Raw genomic sequence first — 24,765 nt, forward strand, 5'->3', positions numbered from 1 at the left:
TATAAGAGAACAATTTCACTGCAGGGTAATTTTCATTTACAAGGCTGTTGTCCGTAGATCTGCCCTTTATTTGTCCGACCTGTTTTTACCATCAGAGAATCCTACACCATCTGCGGCGATGCATGTCTGATTGCCAATTAACAGTTCCCAGATTTCGTGCGAAATTCGAATCAAAAGCATTTTATATCGCTGCTGTCCCAAATCGTTTGGCATTTCCACTCCATCATCTCTGTCCCCATTTCAACTGTTTCGGTTAAAATCACGAAAGTTTAAGTGTGAATGTAATTTTACAACATAATTGGTATTATTAAGTTTTTTTAATCTATAATCGAGGGATACTTTGATGTTTTCTGGACGAGTCACCCTCGTTAAAGAGCTCTTCTTCGCTCTACGGACTTTACTCAGTAGGAAAGACACTCCTTCCGATTCTCATTCTGTCACTGCAAAAGGCCCTGGGCAGTGACAGAGGTGACTAAAATAATATTACCAGCCGATTACTCAATTGGGGAAGATGCGTGGAATAGCCCCTCATCTCCTGTAAAACTCAACAGGCTACCCCCCCCCCCCTCCCCGAGTCTTGAGACTTTCCTGGGTAAATAAATATCATCATCATGAAATTGTTACGTTCAGTCTCAGACTACTCTTGACGCAACCTGTACACCCTACGGGTTCACTGGGAATTGCATTTGACACGACATATTTTTGTTTACATATTATCGCAACAGTAACCCTATATCCGTTTCACGTTTCTGTAAGTTAGTAGTAATTGTACTGTTATGAACTTAAAACATTTTAACCTGCCCGAGCCTAATTATGCTACAGGGGAATCATTATGTAACTTCGATTCATGCTTGTGCAATATTTTTCATTGCTTGCGAGGTGACGCAGTTGTTTTTTGCTCCAATTTCGATTTGCTTCATCAATTGCGCACTTTCCATTGGCACGGTTGGCTACATATGGTGAAAGAATTTCAACATACATACATATGTAGTGAGTTCAACGGAGTCGCAGACGTACTTTCTGGAGGCAACACATTTATTAATACCAACACAAAGGGGTAACTGCCCCTGAAACCAGATAACAACCTATGGCGGTGGACCGCTAGGCTAACTATACTAATTACAGCGTAACTAACTAGCTATGATGGACCGGACCACAGCTTGGTTCCCCGTCCACGTGTTGGTGACTCTGTAGGACATAGAACGTTGAACGTAGATTTTTCAGGATGAACAGCAGCAGCCGGTCCCTCTCTGGGACCCGGCTTATATCCTCTGTGGTGTGGCTGGCTCCGCCCTTAGCCACGACCATCTTTTAGAATACTCGAGCAGGATCTCGACCCTGACACGTGACCACCCCTAGCCCCCACCTGGGGCCCCTGTGTAGACTTTACCGGTCACGTGTCCTCTAGGGTCAACCAGAGTGCCATGGCCCTTAGTAACCCCATTGCCATGGCCGGCACTCTCACACCCTATCCTGTAGGGGTCGGCACTGCATGCAGAGCGTGGTGCCATCCAGCACTGTCAGTCAGCGCTCACCTAGCCCCTCTAGGGCCGGTACTGCACCCACATATACGCGGTGTCCGCGATGTCGTTACATCGCACGCCGTGCCTCTCTAGGGCCGGCATTACACAGTGACATCCGCGAAGTCACGACACATACATTTGGAAGCCACTAGAGCTATGCACCTCAAATTCTATGTTGAAAACTAATTTCTTGGGATCTGATTTTTCTTTTTAGTTTGTTGTCCTTCCTGAACACCTCCGATTAGCACGGCTGGCTACGTACAGTGTGAAAGAAGTTCAATGTACATACATACGTACATGTCATCTTGTTTTGCTTTTGTAATTTTGTTGACCCAGGTGTCACCTTTTGCAAACCAGACTTCTCCTGCTCTTTTGAGATGTCACCCTGGTTAAACTAATTATCAGATTCGAAATATAAATCGATTTATTTATTTATTCATGCTGGAGGAATCCGATGAGCAAAAAATCTCGTTTTCGCAGATGTCCAGTCTGGGGGCGGGTCAGAATGTTGCAATAACAACAATAACAATAGCAACAAAACGATACAAATACGTGATTAAGGAGTGCGTGCAAAAAAGTGCAGGAAGGGCAAACCTGACTCAACCTCGATCGTGCAAAGGTGCACCCAGATTCGTCGGCGGAGGAGACCATCTGCGTGGCCACGTTGACCTTGGGGGCCCTCGCCAAGGCCACCTTCGCCGCTGAGTTCTTCGTGCCTCCGAACACCATCGACTTCGCCACGGTGTTCGCCAAGTTCGACCTGAGGAGCAACGCGGCCGTCTTCTCCACGGTCATCGCCATCCTGCTGCTCTACCTCCTGCTGCTGCTCTACGCCCGCAGGGCCGACCGCCGCGACAAAGACAATGTACGCAGGCACTGGGGAAGAAACAACGATTTATTGATCGATAGATTGATCGATAGGATGCCCCCGGTTCAGATAGCGCATGCCACCGACTTTAGCCGTGGCTTGGAATCGAACGCCGTGGTGGCAGGATGTTAACTCCCTCGCCTGGTATGCAGGAGGTCGCGGGTTTGATCCAGGTACGACCCACTGAGCTATGTAGCTTTTTGTCAGAAAGTGACCCGTCCACCACAAATGATAGCTCAACGAAGTGGCTTATGATCGCGTGGCAATTTATAGCAGCCAAATACCCTTAAATGGACGTTGATTCTAAATGCGGAGGAAAAAACTAGAGGACCTGGAGAAAAATCCAGGTGACCACAGGGAGAGATAGAGAGGCACAGAAACTCCAAATATACAACAAACATCAGGGTCGGGATCAAACCTACAGCCTCCTACATACCAGGTGAGGAAGTTCATATCTCACTACTGTGGTGCCCCTGTACATCGGTGGAGGGGCACTCTGTGGCGAAATTTTGGCACGAAAGTGGCAATGATGAAAAAAAACCGCCATTATTTTCCACCAACATCTCCCGCGTAAATTGGCACAAGCTGCCCAAATGGCGATACAGTCTGTAAATGTCGGGGCTTTTTCCATGTTGCGTCGCAGTGGACGATCAGGCCCCTGGTGGACAACGACGACTCGCACGCCTATGTGTACCTGCTGAGCATCGTCACGGGCATGCGGGCAGGAGCCGGCACCCAGTCCAGGGTCTACTTCTCCGTGCACTTCAGCCTGGGCGACACGGGGACCCGCATCCTGCACAATGGACACCTCAAGGTAAGAGTCCTCTCGCTTGATATTCAATATCCTGATTATTATTATTTGCCTTGTGTGTTCCGTATCTTGAACTTCTTTCACACCTTTTTTTTCTTGGTTCTTTCGGTAAAGTCACGTAGAAGGGAAGTAATAAAATAATAAAAATTAAACATAATAAAACAATTCTCACGACGTTTCGGCCACAACGCAAGCAGCCGTCCTCAGGTGAAAACCAGGTCCGTCGAGGCGACAGAGTCTGAATGAAACAGCACACGAGCTTGGAGCATATATATAAGCTGGGCGCATTGACAAAGGAATTTGCATATCAAAAGGAATTTAGCATATTTATGGGAAATGCAGGAATGTGATTAGTACTGCATATGCATGTGCATTATGCAGGATTAACAGCATCAAAGGGAGCTGCAGTTACTGCTGCTGCTGCAATTGCTGCTGCTGCAGTTGCTGCTGCTGCAGTTGCTGCTGCTGCTGCAGTTTCTGCTGCTGCTGCAGTTGCTGCTGCTGCAGTTGCTGCTGCTGCTGCACTTGCTGCTGCTGCTGCAGTTGCTGCCTTATCCAACTGCAGCAGCAGCAGCAAGTGCAGCAGCAGCAGCAACTGCAGCAGCAGCAGCAACTGCAGCAGCAGCAGAAACTGCAGCAGCAGCAGCAACTGCAGCAGCAGCAACTGCAGCAGCAGCAATTGCAGCAGCAGCAGTAACTGCAGCTCCCTTTGATGCTGTTAATCCTGCATAATGCACATGCATATGCAGTACTAATCACATTCCTGCATTTCCCATAAATATGCTAAATTCCTTTTGATATGCAAATTCCTTTGTCAATGCGCCCAGCTTATATATATGCTCCAAGCTCGTGTGCTGTTTCATTCAGACTCTGTCGCCTCGACGGACCTGGTTTTCACCTGAGGACGGCTGCTTGCGTTGTGGCCGAAACGTCGTGAGAATTGTTTTATTATGTTTTATTTTTATTATTTTATTACTTCCCTTCTACGTGACTTTACCGAAAGAACCAAGAAGATGAATCCCTGCAGTCACGAAAGCTTTAAATCGAAATTCTTTCACACCGTACAAAGCCAACCTTGCTAATTGGAGTCGCAGGGAAGGACAACAAACGAAACACAAAAATAAAGTCGTTTTCAATCGAGATGATTTTAAAGTGCATAGCTCCAGTGGCTTCCTAATATCGGAAGGAAGAGCATTCCAGACGACCGCCGAACCGCATATGAAAGCACGCGATGCGGTGACCACCATCTTTGTGCAAAGGCCCACCACCTCAATCCGGCCCCCCTGCATATAGGGACATATGAGTAAGCGCGTGTGTGCATGCGGTCTCGTGCAGGGCTTCAGCCGCGGCAGCACGGTCACGTTCGAGATGACCGTGCCCTGCTACTGGGGCGAGCCCAGGAACATCACGATCTGGCATGACAACAGCGGACCCGGAGGGCAGGGCTCCTGGTTCCTACGGCACATCCTCCTGCACGACATCCACGCCAAACAAACGTACGTCGCCTCGGTCAGCGTGTGTCTGTGTGCGCGCTACTATCGGTCTAAAAGTAATCCGCCCTGAGCTAATGACTTCACGCTGCTTGGAAGCGGCTTTTGGCCAGCCATCGAACAAAGATGGTCACCGCATTGCGCGCTTTCAGGTGCGCTTCTGCGGCCGGAGGGAACGCTCTTCTTTACAATATTAGGAAGCCACTGGAGCCTAGCACTTTTAAATCATCCAGATTGAAAACTCATTGCTTTATAACTGCTTTTTTGCATTTAGTTTGTTGTCCTTCCCACGCACCTCCGATTGGTTGGCTACTTAACGGTGTGAAAGAGTTTCAACATACATACGTAGATACGTCTTTGTACAGAATGGAGTTTGCTTGTATTGAACCAATGCTACAAAAATTATTAAGTTTAAATGTTGGACACATTATCCGTTTGTTCATTTGGATCTTAGCCAAGCATCTCATGTGACATATTAGTTAACTAATCATTGAATCGATAAACAACGTGCCTAAATTTTGATGCAATTATTACAGTACCCTATTATATTGAAATACAATTAAGAAATTAATAAGGATGCTCTCATTGCATAATGGTCAGCGCACCGGATTTGCAATCCAGAGGTCACCAGATCGATCTCCTGGTGAAAGAACTACGTAGCTCTTTTTCAGAAGCAACCTGGCCATCACAAATTATAGCTCAACGAAGTGGCTTTTCATCACACAGACATTTATAGCAGCCAAATATTCTAAACGCGTGTTGATTCTACATATGGAAGGGAAAACCGGAAGACTTGGAGAAAAATCTACGCGACCACGGGGAGAGACATACAAACTCCAAATTTACAGGCATCAGAGTCGGGATAGAACCTACGACCTCCTGTATACCAGGCGAGGTAGTTAACATATCGCCACTGTGATGATGATGAGAGAGCGAGAGACACACAAACTCCAAATTTACAGTCGTCAGAGTCGAGATCGAACCCACGACCTCCTGTCTATCAGGCGAGGTAGTTAACATCTCCTAGCCACCACTTTGCCCCTCTCTAGCGCTCCCTCTAGTGGGGGCCCTTCCGCCAGCAGTGGCAAAGAGCGGTGGACACTTGCATGGACCGTGCCTTCACCCCCTCGCGCCTGTGTCTGATCCACCATCGAGCAACGAACGGCACTTGAGTTGCGCTGTGTCCAAAGGTTCGCATTCCCGTGCGACCGCTGGTTGGCGGCGGAGTTTGAGGACGGACAGCTGTGCAGGGAGCTGCCGGTGGCCGGCTTCCAGTTCATTCCCAGCACGGGGATGGTGTTCTCGTCGACGGTGCAGAGCAAGATCACCGACGACCACATGTGGTAGGCTACGGTAACACGGGCGGAAACGGTGCGGGTTCAACGTTCATGATGACTGCGTGTGAGGCTGGCTTACCCCACCCAACTGCACGAGCAACCTCGGCGTAACACACGGTTGGTTTAGTGTCTGCGGCTCTGGGCAAATCTGAGTGATTCCAGACCTCATTGAAGGGATTCCGGCCCTCCGATGTGAGGAAGCGACTGGGAGCTATGTACTTTTAAATCATTAAGATTTAAAAGTACTGCTTTATGTGTTTAGTCTTTTTCCTTCCCCCGGTACCTCCGATTAGCACGGTTAACTACGTATGGTGCAAAATAAGTCCAACATATATACAGGTGGAGCATTGTACAGTATAAGCCAATTCCCCCCCCCCCGCACCTCTTTAGAGTACAGGTATCTCCCTCGGTTTACGACATTTCCCATGAACGCAATTGATAAACTAAACAAACTTTTTATTTATCTAATTTACCAGGTAAGGCCCATTGAGCTATATAGGTTTTTTAAGTTTACAGGTCATGGGTTTTATCCCAACCCTGACACCTGTAGAGGCAGAGTCTGCATGTCTTTCCCCATGGTCGCGTGGATTTTTCTCCGGGTCCTTAGATTTTTTCCCTCCGCCTTTAGAATCAACTTCACTGGCTGCTGCTATAAATTTCCAGGCCAAGGTACCCCCCAAAAGGGGCTTCTCCAGGGTCATCTTGAGTGGATACCCTTTTGACAGAAGTGGCGTGATGAGGCAATTGCAGGGCTACACCTTTATCTTTAGTCTAATGTATGCACTGTTCGTTGAATTTCTTTCGTACCATACGTAGCCAACAAACTAAACACAGCAGCGCCACCAAATCATTTTAAGGTCGCACTCATTTCACATAAAGTGCTTGCCACAAATGAACAAATGAACCATAATGCCTTGCTCATCTCGTAAAGGGTCATAATGTATGTGTAGTGAGTTCAAGGAGACGTAGACGACGTAGTCGGAGGCACACTTATTTATTATAACTTTAGACTCGGCACAGGGCAACGTATACAACACTGAAGGGGTAACGGCCCCTTCACCCGTCTAACAGGGAGACACCACTAGCGCTAGCCCGGCTAGTCTGCTCCCAGGTCCTCCACTAGAGAGCTAGGGGAGGCTAGCTGATCCAGCTCTGGCCAAGCTAGGATCTCGGCACCCTTAGCCAACCAGACTGGCTCTTACAAGAGCATCGGCTCTGGGCTCTCAGGGCCGCGCCGCTGGCTTGCCCTGGTCGGTCCTTAGAAGGACAGCGAGCCAGGGTAGTCCCAGGGCCTATCCTGCTGGTCTTCACTCTTCACTGGTTTAAGTCTGTAATACTGGACCCCGAGCCCACCGGCTCCCCGCCTTATATAGCAACTCCCCCCTGAGGGGTGGGGCCGTGGGGGATCACAGCGCCGTCACAGCCCCCCAGGGCTAACCGTTGCGGACGTGGATGTAGGCACCCTTACACGTGTGGGCGCAACCACCCCTTGTGTGTTTGTTTGCCCCCCGTAACACCCTACAAATGTATACTGAACTTGTTTCACACCCGACGTAGCCAACAAACTAAACACAACAAGCATTTGGAAAGAAATGAGTTAGTCCCTCCACCAGTAGCATCAGACTTGCTTACAAATCATTACACCTCGTGGTGTTTGTTGTCGTTGTTGCTGTGTTTGCGCCCAGGGTCTCCGTCTTTATGCGCCCCACACGCAGCGCGTTCTCCCGCGTGCAGCGCATCTCCTGCTGCGTGTCGCTGCTCTTCCTCACCATGATCACCAACGCCATGTGGTTCGAGACGGGCCCCAGCACCGGCTCCGGCAACGTCCAGATTGGGCCCTTCACCCTCAGCCTCTCGGAGATGCTCATCGGCCTCATGAGCAACCTCATCGTTTTCCCCGTCAGCTTCATCATCGTCGCCGTCTTCCGACGGCAGACCTACAGCCCGGCCACACTCCGCTTCTTCGAGACCCACGGCAAGGGGGAGGGTGACCCCGGGCCGCGGAGAAAGCCGCCGCCGTGCCGCCGCATCACGGCGACCGCGTTCTACAAGTTCGTGGCCTGGTCCCTGGTCTTCCTCTCCGTGGTGGCCTCCGGCTTCTTCACCATCCTCTACAGCATGGAGTGGGGTCCAGACAAAGCCAACTTGTGGCTGCGCGTATTCATCATGTCGTTCTTTCAGTCCATCATCATCGTCCAACCCGTCAAGGTAAGATCGACGTTGGGTCGTTTTTGTTTTGACGTGAGAGAAGGGAATGGACCCACATGCGGCTCTCGCCTGCACCTGTCGACAATTAAGGGTGGCCCACAGTGCGACTGTGGTCACCAATTCGCGTCGCCCCCTCACCTCCGATTAGCGCAGTTGGCTACGTGCGGTGCGAAATAAGGTCAACAATTCATACATATGTGCATACAATCCAAAAAAACGCCAATCACGTGGTAACGGCACTGCTTGCTTCGATCATTCACCGACAGCATTCCAGTTATTCACCAGGCTGGTTCCAGAAGCTCTTGCCTATTAAATTATCTGTGTAAGTCAATGGATCTCTGTGTTAGTCTATGAATGTCATAAAGGAGATACAATTTTCGTGTGAAAATGGGTTTGACCGCCGGGTTAATTAAATCGGTGTGTCCAAACGTGTTGTGCCTTACAGTGTTTCTTAAGGGCATTTTTTGCCATATAAAAAGTGAGTTACCGTGTTGTGTGAATATGAACCAATATGTGGGCTATTTAATTCCGCATTCTCTCAACCCAGCAAAGTTGACCTTTGTTGCCCCTCTGATGAGAAATCTTGAATTAAATTAAATGAACTATAACTACGAATTATAATAATGATTTAGTTGGCTGGAAGTGGGAGGGAAAAAAAAAATCTGAAAAGTAAAGCGGACTGAAAAATGTCCTGGAATTGAGGTGACGATTCCGTTGGGACCGATTTAGAACTTGGCCTGCTGTGGAGACACCGACACGCGCTGGCAGCGTCGCGTAACCAGCTGTGTAAAACAACTGTTCTCTCTTCCCAAGGTTGTATGCATTGCATTTTTTGTGTCACTGCTGATGAAGAAAAAGAGAAAGCCGCTGCACATCGACGACACGTTGGAGTTGTTTAAAGACAAAGGTAAAATTATATAAATAACGGAACTGATAACTATTATCATTGTCTGAGGTGGCTGAGAAATCAGGGCACTGACCTGGCGCTGCTAAGATGCTGGGATGAACTAGGCCGGGTCCTCGAGTGTAGAGTTCACAGTCTCAGATCACCAATGTCTGCAGACACAGCAACAATAACAAAATAAGAATTTAATCACATTCGGTTCTGCACTTAATTGGGAAAAATTCCAGCTCGTGAGAATGTCTGAAATATTGGTTTGACAGTGGCAGGGCAGGTGGTAAGTGGCACCCACGACTGTGTGGAACCAGAGGTCACTTGAAGGGATCTCACAGGTAGCTCTGCGATATCTACTTCCTCCGCGGGGTCATTCTCTTATACCACAACAGTGATTTGCGTGAAGATTCAAATCGCTGCTTCATCTTACGACACGATGCCAATGATAATACGGGGACTCCCCTACTTATGAACGAGTTAGATTCCTGAGGTCTGTTCGTAAGTCGATTCGTTCGTATGTCCAACTTTACTCCTGTCGATTCCAAACATGTAAGGTTGAACTTACGACTCTCGGTCTGAATAGGCAACTGGACGTACGGATAGGTTTGTTCGTATCTCTGAAAATTCGTAAGTCGAATGTTCATAAGTAGAGGAGTCCCTGTAATAATACAAAACCTCTATTTTATAAACCGCCTTTCATATCGAGATATCTCAAAGCGCTTGATAGCGCAAGGTGGAAGAGCTTTTGGGGAGAAAATACTAGGGCAGGTTTTTTTTAAAGAAACCAAAATATATATTTTTTATTTTATCCGGTAATGCCCGCTGACCTAAAGAGCACTTCTCCAGAAGCGACCTGACCACAAATGATAGCTTAACAAAGTGGCTTATCACGTGGACATTTTTAACAACAGCCAAATGCTCTAAACCCATGATTTTAAATGTGGCGGGGAAAACCGGAGAACTTGGAGAAAATCCACGGGGAGAAAGAGATACATGAAAACTGCAAATATACACCAGGCGTCAGGGTCGGCATCGAACCCACGAATCTCCTGTATACCGGGCGAGGTAGTCAACACCTTGCCACCATGACGCCTAACATAATGGAAGGAAGAGCGTTCCAGACGGGCCGCAGAAGCGCCTCCGAAAGCGCACGATGCGGCGACCGTTTTCGTTCGACGGCCAGCCAAAAGCCGCTGCTGTTTACACCGTGGCTTATGCTCCGAGTTGTGGCTGGAGAATGGGGAAGCGGTCCCGCTGGGCATGTGACCGTACCGTCTCGTAACATCTCGCCACCAGCGACGCCCAACGCTTCGTCTCGCTCTCAGATACACTGACCGCTCGTACGGTTTTTGGCCCGACCTTGCGTACAAACCAGCGGACACGTTCGAGTGGCCCAAAGCAGACGACCACCGCAAAGCTCCGACGCAAGCGGCGGAGCTGCCGAGCGCCGACTACCTCCCCGGGCCCCCGCAGGGCGCCGCTTTGCTGGCGATGCGCCGGGCACGTGAGCGAGAGCGCGCGGCGTGGGTGCGGGCGAGGCAGCTCGTCCTCTTCCTGCTGCACGCGGCGCTGCTCGCGTTCATCGCGTACCGCGGCAGGGACCCCGACGCCTTTCTGGTCCAGAATTCTGTCCGCAACGCGTTCGTCCTCGACGGCTTCGACCGCGTGAGTGCTCCGGGGAGTCCGCTGTGTCTGCGCCGAGGGTTGTTTCCATCACTGGGGAATGGCAATGCTGTCACAGGTGACCAGGTCTCATCAGATGTCAGGAGCTAAGCGGCGGGGGGGGGGGGGTTGAGCCTGGATAGTGCTTGAATGGGTGACCACCGTGTACGTATGTACCTATGTGTGTTGAACGTCTTTCGCACCATACATAGCCAACCGTGCTCATCACAGGTCTGGAGGAAGGACACCAAACTAAACGCAAGAAGCAGTCGCAAATAAATTAGTTTTTAATCTTTATTTAAAAGTGCACAGCTCCAGTGGCTTCCTAATATCGTAAGGAAAAACTTTCCGTCCGAAACCACCGCGTGATGCGGCGACCGTCAGCGAAAGGCTGCCGCTGCTCCTGCGAGGATGATAGGCAGAGTTAGCGTGACGATGGTTTTTACTCCTTGATGAGATCAGCAGCGCGGTGGTATTACAGTTTGTTTACTATTTATTTTTTTCGGTAAAGTCACGTAGGTTAAAATAAAACCAATAAATTAAATCACGAAGTTTCGGAGGCAACACAAGCTTCCGTCTTCAGGTGGAACCGTCACAGCAAAATTACAGTAAACCAAAGTAGTAACGAAAACTTCAAATCTACCGTTTGTTTGTTTGTTTGTGGCCAAACACTTTGTGTGTGCTTGTGTGATGAAGCACGACCTCACGATGTGACGAGCGCGACCCTTTGTGACCCTGCATTCCCGAGAGCAGGTGGCGGACGTCGGCTCGTTTTGGGATTGGATGCAGAACGGCTTCCTCCCGAACTTCTACCCCAGGGCGTGGTACAACGGGGAGAGGATGAGCTGGAGAGAACGCTACTACCTCGGCGACTTCAGCACGATCCGTGTGGGACCTGGCAGGCTGCGCCAGATCAGATCCGTGCCGCGTGCGTGGAACTTCCTCCTGTCGGCGCCAACGGCAGTGGCGACTTTGTCACGGGGGGGGGGGGCGGATACCACCACGAGCGCCAAAACAAAACGATCGCTCGATACTCGCCTGGCTCGTTAGGAAGATTATAAACCACACACGCACACAGCCTGCCCCACCCCCACGTCCACTGACCCTAATGTATGTATTCGTATGTTGAACTTCTTTCTGCACCGTATGTGGTCGCCGCCTGTGCTAATCAGAGGTGCGGGGGGGGGGACAACGCAAACGAAAAACGAGCAGTGAGGAAGACTTTACATGTTAGGAACAGCGCACTGAATAATACAACAGATTATTTGGTGACGCTGCTGCCGCTGCTGCTGCATTGGCAGTGGTGCATAAGCACAACACAACACTCAAAATCTAAATATGTATTGATACTCGAGGAATCCAATGAGCTATAAAGCTCTTTTTTCGCAAACGTCCAGTCGGGGCTGGTCAGAACGTTATGACAACAAACAATGCAAAAACACAATAGGAGTGCAAAGCATGGAAGAGGTAAGGGACCGTCCATAAATGACGTCACGCGATTTTGGCTGATTTTGACCCCCCTCCCTCCCCCCCTCGTCACCCGGCGTCACAAAAAGTCAGACCCCCCTCAAATATAACGTCACAAAGCTCTGCCCCCCCCCTCCAAAACCAAATTTTAATTTTGAAAATAAAACATGCTTCAAATCACTTTAAACTATTGTCATTGTAGTGCATATTTAATGTGGCGCTGCACTCTGATGTTGTAGGAAAGCTGAAATTTAGCAGAAAATTCACTAGAAAATATTCAACGTCTACCTAAAACTGCAGATGTTCAGAATATTATATTGAAATGCTCTCATAATTATAAAGTCACAAATGTTCGACCCCCACCCCCCTAGATGTGTGACGTCGTTTATGGACGGCTCCTAAATACATAATTTTAAAACATATATTCGAATAAAACAACTATTTTCATCTTACCAGGTAAAGCCCACTGAGCTATTCGCTTTTTCATAAGCGACCCAGCCACAAATGATAGCTGAACGAAGTGACGTGTCATTATGGTGGACATTTTAAGCATAAAAATAACTTAAATAATCTAAAAGGCATGTTTCTAGATAACAACAATGTGGCCGTAACATTTAAATTAAATAATAGCTGACATGTTGTGCCACGGTCCTTACTTCCTTATCACATGTAACGAGAGAGGCCAGCCGGAGTGGATAATAAGAGTTGTCGGAGACTGCAAAATGCAATGGTGCCGAAAAGATTTTAGAATTTTAATCGAAATTTATTTTCCTAATACTTTTTGATTCACGACGGCTTTGCCTGTTACTTAATAGCTACTGTTGCATACCAATTTAACAACTGGGTCATCGGGTAAAGTAAAAAAAAGTGATTCTCATCACGTCCCACGGTGTAGTGCAGTCACCAACTCGTATTGTCCACTCTGTCTCTCTGACCTCTCTGTGTATCATTGCCCTACCCGCCACCTGTTATATATTTATTTAGCATTTTAAGCACACATCGTTATTGACAGAGTTACTAAGAGGTACTAAGAACTCCACAGGTATAATTATTATTACCATGCCCCCCTCTGTCCAGTAGTGGCGGGTTAGCACGTTACAACAACAAACAGGACGAATAGCACGACAGGGGTGCAAAGTACAGGAAAGGTAAACAAATCACTTTAAAAAATATATACAAATCAAACGTTTTATTTATCTTACCAGGTAAAGCTATTGGCTTCATCATACGCACCGCTTAGACCAATCACAGTGCTCCCTGTACCCACCACCACGTCACCGCCACGTCACCACACGTCACCATCACGTCACCGCCTTCCAAGCCCCTGCCAGCCCTGGGACTTGGTGCCCGCACTGGGAACTTAGTGCCAGCCTTCGACCCACCGTGGCACCAAACCCACAATGACACTATTTTGCAATAACGTTTCCAGAAAGCGGTGATATCATTTTTCGATTTAAAGCTTTCGTGACTGCAGGGATTTTATTACTACCCTTCTACGTGACTTTACCGAAAGAACCAAGAAGGTGATATCATTACACAATATTTAGAATTCTACGGCTTCAGTCGTGCTGAAACTTTACAGTGTGAAAGGATTACACACGTCTGGCAATAACACAGGACGTGTTAAGATGTTAAAACACCAAATCGATACCTTTTGCAAGGATTCGAGTCTGTATTAACCACACACAGTATTTGTGGTGCACATGCAAACAAACGTGCTTTGATAGTAAAGGGCATTGTCTTTGAAACTGATTGGCCTACACCAGAGACAGCTTTCTTTATGGCCTAGTCTCACCAGTGTCAGACCAAAGAACACCAACAGTACAAAGACAATGCCACGATGAAGAGCATTTATAGCTCAGGGTGAGCAGCTACATACCATGGGACACCTATCTGGCAGTATCAAAGTATTAAAAATAAGAATAGTTTTTAATTCACCCTTTCTGGCAATATAGCAGGTAAAAGGCATATATTTGGTGTTTGAACATCTTAACGCCTGTTTTATTGCCAGAAATGGTAAAACCTATTCTTATTTTTCATACTTTGATACTGCCAAAAAGGCCCCACGATATTGCCTAGCATCGCTGTCAGATGGATAGGAAGTTAACCCCGCGCGTGCACGCGTTTCGTTTTATTTTCAGAGAGCTTCAACGATGTAATGGGCTTACAGCACAAAGTGTCCGGCGGCGGAGATGAAGAAATGACCGGCAGCTTTCTGGAAGGGTGGCAGAGTGCGAATTCCACGAACACATCGGGCCAGCGGAATTGTTGGTCATACAGCACCGCCCAGGCTTTACAAGGGCTCACGACAGTCGGTAAGATTGAAAACTGTGCGATGGTGCAAAGCAATCGGGGGGGTGGGTGCTGACAGAGGTGATCAGGAGTTGCTTGGCTATGGTTGAAGGCCGACTGGTCGGCCTCACAGCCTTCAGGGGAGTGCAGCATTTGCTTCAATACAAGCGAGCCGGTTTCTCCACATCCAGTAGGGTCAGGCAGAAAAAAAACGATTCTGCATATACAGAAATATAAACACAAAATAAAAGTGTGAAATGTAATACGTAACGTATAGTAGGCATGAGGCTTCGTTGTTCAGAAAGTTAATACGATATTTTTTGTTCGCATTCTCCACAATGGTACAGTAATTTTTCCAACATTCCATGTTAACAATCTCCTGTAATTTTACCATTTGCCCCCCACGAACTTCCCTACATCCGCGGCCAGCTACTGTGGAATGTGCATGAAAATATTTGCGTTTGTGTTCGCATTATTGTTAAAGAGCGAGTAATCAACAATACTTTTCCATCTACTTCACATGTACTATTATTATCTTAAATATTGAATCAAATCGCTCACCCCCAATCACGACGATTCACTACTGTTTAAGCAACAACTGTTTTAATCCCTTCCCTTAAGTCTTCTCGCATCACGTCACTCAACTGTGCGCCCGTGTGGCATCCCAGGAGGTCATAATGGAGGGTTTTTTTTGGTGTTAGATCGCTTAAATATACGTGTCGTTAACCTGCCACCATCCGACACAGCCAATTAGTAAGGGTTGGTCACGTAAACTAAAACGTGCAAATTCGTTATGAGCTCAGCCACACCGGTTGGTTGTGTGTTGGAGAGTAAACCCAGAACGTTTACAATTCACAGGAGACCTCGCGCTCTATCCGGGAGGAGGGTTCGTCGCCGAACTGGGGTTGAACCTCGCGGATGGCACGGAGATCGTGGCCAACCTGAGCTCAGCTTCCTGGCTGGACCACAGCACGAGGGCCGTGCTGACCGAGTTCACCGGCTACAACATGAACACGGACCTCTTCTGCTCCGTCACCCTCCTCCTGGAGTTCTCGCAAGGAGGTAAGAAGAGGGCCCCTCTACGGGGTATTTTGCCTACTCTTCCAAGCTGGCTGAACGTCTTGGAAGAAGTTCAAGTACTCACACTCTACCCCACCGCACACACAAACTGCCAATCCACTAACTGTGGTGTATCCATTTATACTGTTGGGTTCATGGAGACCTAGATTTTAGTTTCATTCTACCAGGTAAGGCCAACTGAGCTACGTAGCTCTTATTCAGAAGCGACCTGGCCATATATGATAGCTGAACAAAGTGGCGTATCATGTGGAAATTTATATCAGCAGCAAAATACTCAAAGCTTATGTTGATTCTAGATGTGGAGGGAAAAACTGGAGAACCCATTGAAAAATCGAATTCCAAATATACAGAAAAGCATCAGGGTCAGGATCTAACCGACGGCCTCCTGTATACTTGGCAAAACAGTTAACATCTCGCCACTGCGGCACTCTTAAAGAAACTTGCACCATTGTTTCATTTGCCGTGCGGGGAAATCGAACCGGTGACCTCTGGATCGCAAGGCCAGTGGGTTGACCGTTAACACCACGGCAGTATCACCATTCTTCAGAACATTATTATTATAATGACAGCACAAGAATGTGTATTTACTTCACATATGTTATCCATAAGAGGTTTTTTGGTTAGTTTGCGTAAATATAAATGTGTCGTTAAACTCGCCACCACCCAACAACCAATTAGTAAGGTTTGTCACGTGACTAGTACAGCACACCGGTTGTGTTGGAGAATAAATCCACAACATTTACAATTCGAGTACAACGTTTCACTGGTAATTACAGCCAGCATCGTCAGGCGACAGCCATAGTTGTGGAGAAATCCTCTTGTTTCAGTCTTAAATAGAGGGGTACATGTGATGTTTTCACTTGTGAGCCAATCAGGTGCGCATATCAATTACAATTTATTTCTACGCGACCTAACCCAGTAACCTCTATTACGGGAAATATTGGTCGCAAAAGCCTACGTGTTAAATTGACGTATGTTGCTCACTGTTTTTCAGGTGGTGCGTATGGGCACGCATACATCCACGTGTTTAGGATAGAGAGCTTCGTGGGCAAATTGGAAACCCTGACTGGCGTAATTTACATCGTCTTTACCGTCGTGCTGGTGATCATTGCCGCCACGGAGGCCCTGCGCTTGTCCGAACTTGGCGTGGCGTACTTCAAAAGCTTCTGGAACATCGTGGAGCTGCTGAGCATCACGCTCGGTGCAGGCTCCGTGGTCACTTACTTCATCAAGATGAGCGTGGCCACGCGCACGCTTGAGAAGTTTAGAACGGATCCGCGTAAGTTCTTCACAAACTTCCACGGGCGGGTCTCTCTGGACCGGTACATTTAACGATCGTCATTGATTCCTTCGTCTAAAGTGGAGCTGGGGTTATATATCCCCCATTATTGTAAGTGCTGTAATCGATGAGTCTACAGATTGCCGGCACGATTACTCGATCTCAATGGACATCGGTCAGAGTGCAAAATCTCAATGGGCCCTTCCCTCTTCTTTTATAGACAGGTTTGTCAACTTTCAGGAGCTGGTCACGTGGGACCGGCAGCTCTCTGAACTGCTGGCGACCCTCGTGTTTGTCAGCACCGTCAAGGTGCTGGGCCACATGAAGTCCCTCAGGCAATTCGAGGTGCTCGTCGGCGCCTTCTCGGAGGCGCGGGACCACATCCAGGGCTTCGCAGTCATCGTGCTCGTCGTTTTCTGCAGCTTCGGCCAGCTCACCAGCCTGCTGTTCGCTGGCTCGCTGCGGAACTACCGCACGTTCACCACGTGCCTGGAGCAGCTGTTCTCCCTGCTCCTGGGTCAGCCGGGCTATGGCGAGCTGTACGCAGCCAACCGCGTCCTCGGGCCTCTGATTTACTTCGCCTTCACGTCTGTGAACACCTTCGTGATCGTCAACTTTTCGCTGGGCATACTCTCCGCGGGGTTCGTCAGCTTCCGAAGGGGCCTGCGGGAGCAACCGCACAGCCTGGGGTTGCACGAAGCGCTGTTGAGCAAGATCAGGGCAGCGCTTGCCGCTGTCCCCGCCTGGAAAGGATTTTTTAGGCCAAATAAATAATTAATGTCTGCCACAGACGAATTACATATGTATGCATGTTGAACTTCTTTCGCGCCATATGTAGCCAACCGTGTTAATTGAAGGTGCGGGGAAAGGACAATAAACTAAACACAAAAAAGCAGTTCTAAAGAATTACCTTAAAATGCATATATAAGATATTAAATATGTGACAATTATAATAACATATCTCCTTATATTATCACTATATCTCATTGCTTTATCTGTCATCGCTTTATCTCTCATCGTGTTTTCTCTCATCGCTTGCTCTCTCAACACTTGCACTCTCGTAACTTTGTCATCGCATTCTCTCTCTCGATCCCATCGTGTAGAGTTCCAGATGCGATTTGCGGATAGCCAAAATCGGAGATAACAAGTTCGTGAATAACGAGGGAATACTCTCTATACATATCAGGATATACCTTCGTTATGCCAAACTTATTGTGTCCCAAACTTGATTTGGAGCTTTCGTGACTGCAGGAATTACTCTTTGGTTCTTTCGGTAAAGTCACGTAGAAAGAAAATAAATTAAATAATAGCATACGACGTTTCGATTGCAACACAATCATCATCAGGTACAAATGAAAGAGAAAACAAACCTAGTAAACTTAGAAATATAATGCAATACAACACAGAGAGTCAGGCACAAATATAACGCTACTGCCACCTTTAGCCACGGACCGTTCATCCAGTTGCCGTATCCAAGTCTGTACCCAGACCCAGGTCACAAGCACAGCGGTGACACCTGTACCTGTCCATGGGAGCTCGCCCTCGTCTACCCACACTGACCAGTGCGGGGAAGTATGGTCATAAAACTCCATGACTGACACGGTGTGGGGGGGAGGCCTTACTCCAGCGGTGGATTGACAATGTTTATTAATTAATATTATCGTTCTATATATATTATCTGAATGTCACTTTTGGAAAAAGAATCGTTCCACGTGTGAATTTGTATCTGCGCGCTGTCGAAGTAATACAGTCCCACACGCCTGTTACCCAAATTATTTAGTTTATCATGAAATAACCTTATTACATTTTCATATTATATCTCAAAACAACTGCAGAAGATACACCAGTTTATTCTAGATGTTTGACAATATCATTTGATGTGGAAATAAGTCTGAAAAGGACCTTGGCAAACTTGTGTTTGCACCCTTCTTCAGTGTCGCTTCTTTGTTGCGTTGGCTTAAGGTTGATAAGCGGTAGACGACAACACTCCGATGTGGTTTTCAGGTCGTAAATCACGTCGTTTGGCACGATGTCCGACGTTTCGCCCCACGTGCTGGGAGCTTCTTTCAGGAACTGTATTGGACTGATATGATCCATTCCCGAAGAAGCTCCCAGCACGTGGGGCAAAACATTTGGACATCGTGCCGAACGACGAGCGGAACGGCCACAATAACACGTCGGAGAGCCGTACAGCACAAACGCAACCACGTACACAGCAGTATGTACGTTTAACTTATTCCGCACTGTACGTAGCCAACCGTGCTATTCAGAGCTGCGGGGAAAGGACAACAAACGAAACACAAAAGCAGTTCTATAGAAATTCGTTGTCAACATAGATTTAAAAGTGCATAGTTCCAGTGGCTTCCTAATATTGGAAGGAAGAGCGTTCCAGACGGCGGAAGAGAATCTCAAAGCTCGCGATGCGGTGACCACAGTTTTTGTTTTATGGCTGAGCCAAAAGCTTCTGCTGTTACTGCTACGAGGATGACCGGAGTTCACGTGATGGTGGTTTATGCTCTTTGATGAGATCACAGAAGGTATCCTGGTTCATTTGCGGCAAGCACTTTGTGTGTGTGTGTAGTGAGCGCCGCCGTTGAAGCGTGCCGCAATGAATCGTTTGGCAAACGGTTTCGAATTATTAAAACCAAATTCAGCGCGAGTCTCCCAGGCAGAAATTGGCAGCGGTAGACAATGACAGCTACACTGCGCCGATTATGTCCTGGTCGTGATTAAATGGTGACGCAGTTTCCTTGACGTCTATCTGCTGCCGTAAATTTAAAAAAAATCCGTGTTCTAAGGGTCTCGCTGAGCTGCTGGTTGACCTGCTGAGTCATCACCACAAACCTGTGCACAGGAGGGGCGCTGTCATCTGGACATGCAGAGCACGCTGGGTTTTCTTGGAAAGATTAGTTTTTTGCTGTTGAAAAAAAAATTGCCATTATATCGTGATTTTTTTAACCTCGTGTATCGTTTTAAAACATGCAACGAATAAATAATTAAACGTAACACCTGCGTTGTGATATATTCAAACGGGCATCTTGTGGTGAAATCACGCGGAATGTGAAACATCCCATCAGATTTGAGGAGCTAAGCAGGTTTTGAGCCTGGATCGTGCCTGAATGAGCGACCGCCACTACATGACAATACAGGTGGAATGGGCGTTGAGGATGTGAAGTTGAGTGGACTTGCCGATGACCGGTACCAGCGGTTTCACGATCGACCTTTATCTAGGATGCTCGTGAAATTATGCGACTGGGCAGTTAGAGGCAGTCGCACTCCAGTAACAACAACGGAGGGCATAGGAGCAACGCTCACAACAACGAGCGAAACGCAAGGCGAATAAAACGCAGCAAGTTGGCACCGTGGGAGACACAGGTGGTGCATCTTGCCAGTAATTTCAGTCAACCCATGCCATCTGCTGGGTCTGTCCCGTGACCTGTCAGAGGGCCTTCGACACTTCACGTGGCCTCAAAGGGCACCTGGCCTGGCACAGGCGCCATGGTGACGTCACCACCACTTAGTGGTGAATGGCGGCTGTTGCAATAGGCATTGTGGGCAGTAAAGGAAAGACAAAAAAACTCTTGGAATTTATACTCTCCCCCACCACCACCACTAACCTGCACTGACCAACGTGGTGAAATGTGGTCAAATAATCCTCCATTGCCTACACAGACAGTGTAAGGAGGCCCTCATCCAGCAGACGTGGTGCACCTCCGATTAGCACCGTTGGCTACGTACGATGTGAAAGAAGTCCAACAGTGCATACATATTGAAATATTAAATATAAATGAACGGAAGTTCATTTATATTTAATTAAGGGTGTAGGGAGCTCTGGGTAGAGGTAGTACCTTTGTTTTCTGGTAGCTGCACTCAATTTTTGAGTGGACGGAAACACTGGTCCTCATCCATCTCCTAAATCTCGGACGTCTGGCTCCTAGTGCCACACCCCGGTAAACCGCTTCAGCTGGCGGGCTAAACGACGTGAGGGGGTGATGTCAACACTGCATCACTGGGCGAATGAACTCCCACGACGGAGTCACCGGCCAGGGCGGAAGGGTCTCGTTAGGACCCAACGGCCAAGTGTTCGGGACTAAGGCGCGCCACTTCGTTACTGTGGACTGCGGCTGTGGCCTACCAGCTATGGTTTGAAATAGCAGGGAAGGTGGATCTCTTCAGCCTTGGAAGGCTGTCTACCTAGGAGAAGGAAACTCTGATGTAAAACCTACGGCCCGAGGACCTCGCTGTCACCGTCCCAGCTTGCTAGGCCATGGCAGACGAACCCCGGGTTTAAAGGGTGGGGTCAGTTCTGCGCACATTGCACTCCACTTGAAAGCTCCTTTGCGCAGGCAAGAAGGACATCTTCACGTCTACCCCCCCCCCCCCCCCGGTCTCACTAAGTCCTGTAGCGATGGGAAAGGGGCGAACTCGGCAGGTGTAAGATGACACTGGCAGCCGCAGTCTCAATCCTGCATGCAGGCGGCTCAGGCGCAAGTGGTCGTCTGATGATGACCTGGAAACGACATCATCACCCGGCAGCACCCTGAGCGACCAAGCAGCCTTTTCTAGGGACAGCACTGCTTGCTCCACACGGAGAGGGGCCTAGAAAAGGTGGCCTAAACAAAGCTCGTCTCCTCCTCCCTCAGTTGGCTTACCGCGGTCAACGGGCATCTTCATATGCGGTCGAATTACATCAAAGAATCGACGGCGCATCCCACTCGCCTTAAAAGGTGGGAAAGGACTCAAACTCGCATGCTGGAACATCAGAACCATGCTAGACTCAGCTGACAGCACTCGACCTGAGCGACGATCTGCTCTAATTGCACACGAACTCGCTCTGCTGGATGTTGACATCGCCGCCCTCAGCGAAATCCGCTTTTCAGAGGAAGGCAGTCTGAGGGAGCATGGCGCAGGTTACACTCACTACTGGTCAGGTAAACCAGCGACAGAGAGACGCCGTTCAGGTGTCGGCTTCATGATCAGGGACTCTATCGCTACCAAGCTTGCAAGCCTGCCAACTGGTCACTCTGACCGCATCATCTCAATGCGTCTACCACTTCGTGACCAACAACACGCAACGCTGCTCAGTGTGTACGCTCCAACTCTCCAGGCAGATCCCGCTGATAAAGACAAGTTTTACTCCGACCTACGCAACCTTCTGCAGGATATCGCAGCTGACGACAAGATTGTCATCCTTGGCGACTTCAACGCCAGAGTGGGCAGAGACTCGGAAACCTGGAAAGGCGTACTTGGAAGGCACGGCGTGGGCAGCTGCAACGACAATGGACGCTTGTTACTTGAACTCTGTGCAGAACAGCAGCTTTCCATTACCAACACCATCTTCCAGCAGAAAGACAGTCTGAAAACAACCTGGATGCACCCTCGGTCAAAACATTGGCATCTCATAGACTACATCCTTGTGCGCCAGCGTGACCTAAAAGATGTCTTTCACACCAGGGTAATGCCCAGCGCCGAGTGTCACACAGACCACCGTCTTGTCCGCTGCAAACTCAGCTTTCACTTTAAACCCAGACCAAGAAACGGTGGCGCCCCGAGGAAGAAGCTCAAAGTCTGCAGCCTTCAGTCTGCCGCGGTCAAAGCAGCTTTCCAGAAAAGCCTACGATCTAGGCTAGAGGAACCGAGCTGCCTAGGAGACTCGCCTCTGATTCCTGAAGTGCTGTGGGACCGCATCAAAACTGTTGTTCTGCAAACATCTGAAGATACCCTCGGATTCTCCACGAATAAAAACAGAGATTGGTTCGATGAGAACAACTTAGAAGTCCAGGAGCTGCTGTCAAAGAAGAGATCAGCACACCAGGCCCACCTGGCCCGACCATCCTGCCCGCACAAAAAAGCAGCCTTCCGCCTGGAATGCAGCACCATCCAGCGCAAGCTTCGAGAGATTCAGAACGAGTGGTGGACCAACCTCGCAGTAAAAACACAGGTTTGCGCTGATACTGGCGACTACAGGGGATTCTACGAAGCCCAAAAAGCGGTATATGGCCCCTCGTACCAAATCCTGAGCCCCCTGCGGAGTGCAGACGGGAAAAAACTGCTCACTGAAAAGGACTCAATCCTGAACCGCTGGTCTGAGCACTTCTACACGCTCTTCAATGCTAGCCGCTCAGTCCAAGAACCAGCGATTGACCGCATCCCACAACAACCAGTGAAAACCGAACTGGATGTGGCACCAACATTACAAGAGACTGAGGAAGCCATTAAACAGCTGAAGAGTGGTAAAGCTGCAGGAGTCGATGGCATCCCTCCTGAAGTATGGAAGAACGGAGGCCCAGCACTGCACACCAAACTCCATGAATTCTTCGTCTGCTGCTGGGAGCAGGGTAAACTCCCTCAAGATCTCAAAGATGCAGTCATCATCACCCTGTACAAGAACAAAGGGGAGAAGTCAGACTGTTCCAATTATCGTGGCATAACACTTCTGTCCGTCGCCGGCAAAATCCTCGCAAGAGTACTGCTGAATAGACTGGTACCCGCAATAGCTGAAGATCACCTCCCAGAGACCCAGTGTGGCTTTAGAGCCAACCGGGGAACCACAGACATGGTGTTTGTCCTGAGGCAGATTCAGGAAAAGTGCCGGGAGCAAAACAAAGCACTGTACGTCACCTTTGTGGACCTGACAAAAGCGTTTGACACCGTGAGCAGGCAGGGACTTTGGAAAATCCTGGACAAGCTAGGCTGCCCACCGAAGTTCCTCACCATGATCGTCCAGCTTCATTAAGATCAGCTTGGACAAGTCAGAAATAGCAACAATCTCTCGCAGCCCTTCCCTATTGCAAACGGCGTGAAACAGGGCTGTGTTCTTGCTCCCACGCTGTTCACCATTTTGTTCAGCATGATGCTCCAGCAGGTCACAGAGGACCTCGACGACGCTGATGGCGTATACATCCGTTTTCGTCTCGACGGGAGCGTGTTCAACCTGAGGCGTTTGCAGGCCCACACAAAGACCATGGAGCAACTGATCAGGGAGCTGCTTTTTGCTGACGATGCCGCCCTCCTTGCTCATACAGAGGCAGCTATGCAGCGAATTACGTCCTGTTTCGCGAAAACAGCTCAGATCTTCGGCCTTGAAGTCAGCCTGAGGAAGACTGAAGTTCTTCATCAGTCCGCACCCCATGAGGAGCACCATCCACCAAGCATCTTCATTGAACAAACAGAACTGAAAGCTGTCCACCAGTTCAGCTACTTGGGGTGCGTCATCTCGTCTGACGCCAAGATCGACAACGAAGTCGACAACAGGCTGGCCAAGGCAAACAGTGCATTTGGCAGACTATACAAACGTGTCTGGAACAACAGAAACCTTAAAAGAGCCACAAAGGTCAACGTCTACAAAGCTGTTGTGCTGACCACTCTCCTGTATGGCGCTGAGTCCTGGGTCACGTACCGTCGTCACCTGAGTCTCCTCGAGCGTTTCCATCAGCGCTGCCTCCGCACAATCTTCAATATTCACTGGAGTGACTTCGTCGCCAACACTGAAGTCCTCAAGTCAGCGAAGGTCATCAGCATCGAGGCCATGGTCCTCAAGACACAGCTTCGTTGGGCAGGGCACATCGCCAGGATGGAGAACCACCGCTTGCCTAAGATCGTGCTGTATGGGGAACTGTCCTCTGGCCATCGCGACATAGGGGCACCACGAAAGCGATACAAAGACTCCCTGAAGAAGTCCCTCACTGCTTGCTGCATCGATCACCGTCAGTGGGCAACACAAGCAGCTGATCGCAACTCCTGGCGGCACACAGTCCACCAGGCCACCTCCTTCTTCGAAGATACCCGCAGGGCCCGTATGGAGGACAAAAGGAGAAGGAGGAAGAACCATGATCCCTCAGCACCCATCCCAG

At 48.8% G+C, this 24,765-nt stretch overlaps 1 protein-coding gene across 1 annotated transcript in view; it reads left to right on the forward strand.

Annotated features, from left to right (window-relative positions):
* LOC133357681 (polycystin-1-like protein 2) overlaps positions 1–18,888 on the forward strand; it is a 46,721-nt gene extending 27,833 nt beyond the window's left edge. The window contains exons 10-21 of the mRNA XM_061575772.1: positions 2,143–2,388; positions 3,035–3,205; positions 4,538–4,698; positions 5,883–6,035; positions 7,715–8,237; positions 9,051–9,144; positions 10,508–10,797; positions 11,548–11,722; positions 14,403–14,576; positions 15,412–15,615; positions 16,628–16,912; positions 17,133–18,888. Coding sequence (XP_061431756.1) covers positions 2,143–2,388; positions 3,035–3,205; positions 4,538–4,698; positions 5,883–6,035; positions 7,715–8,237; positions 9,051–9,144; positions 10,508–10,797; positions 11,548–11,722; positions 14,403–14,576; positions 15,412–15,615; positions 16,628–16,912; positions 17,133–17,686 — 3,030 coding nt within the window. The 3' untranslated portion in view covers positions 17,687–18,888. The remainder of the gene's footprint in view (positions 1–2,142; positions 2,389–3,034; positions 3,206–4,537; positions 4,699–5,882; positions 6,036–7,714; positions 8,238–9,050; positions 9,145–10,507; positions 10,798–11,547; positions 11,723–14,402; positions 14,577–15,411; positions 15,616–16,627; positions 16,913–17,132) is intronic.
* Positions 18,889–24,765: the final 5,877 nt, after the last annotated feature.

Source organism: Lethenteron reissneri, chromosome 59, assembly GCF_015708825.2.
Source record: "Lethenteron reissneri isolate LAM-NWPU_2019-01 chromosome 59, ASM1570882v1, whole genome shotgun sequence".
In the NCBI taxonomy this organism is placed as follows: domain Eukaryota; kingdom Metazoa; phylum Chordata; class Hyperoartia; order Petromyzontiformes; family Petromyzontidae; genus Lethenteron; species Lethenteron reissneri.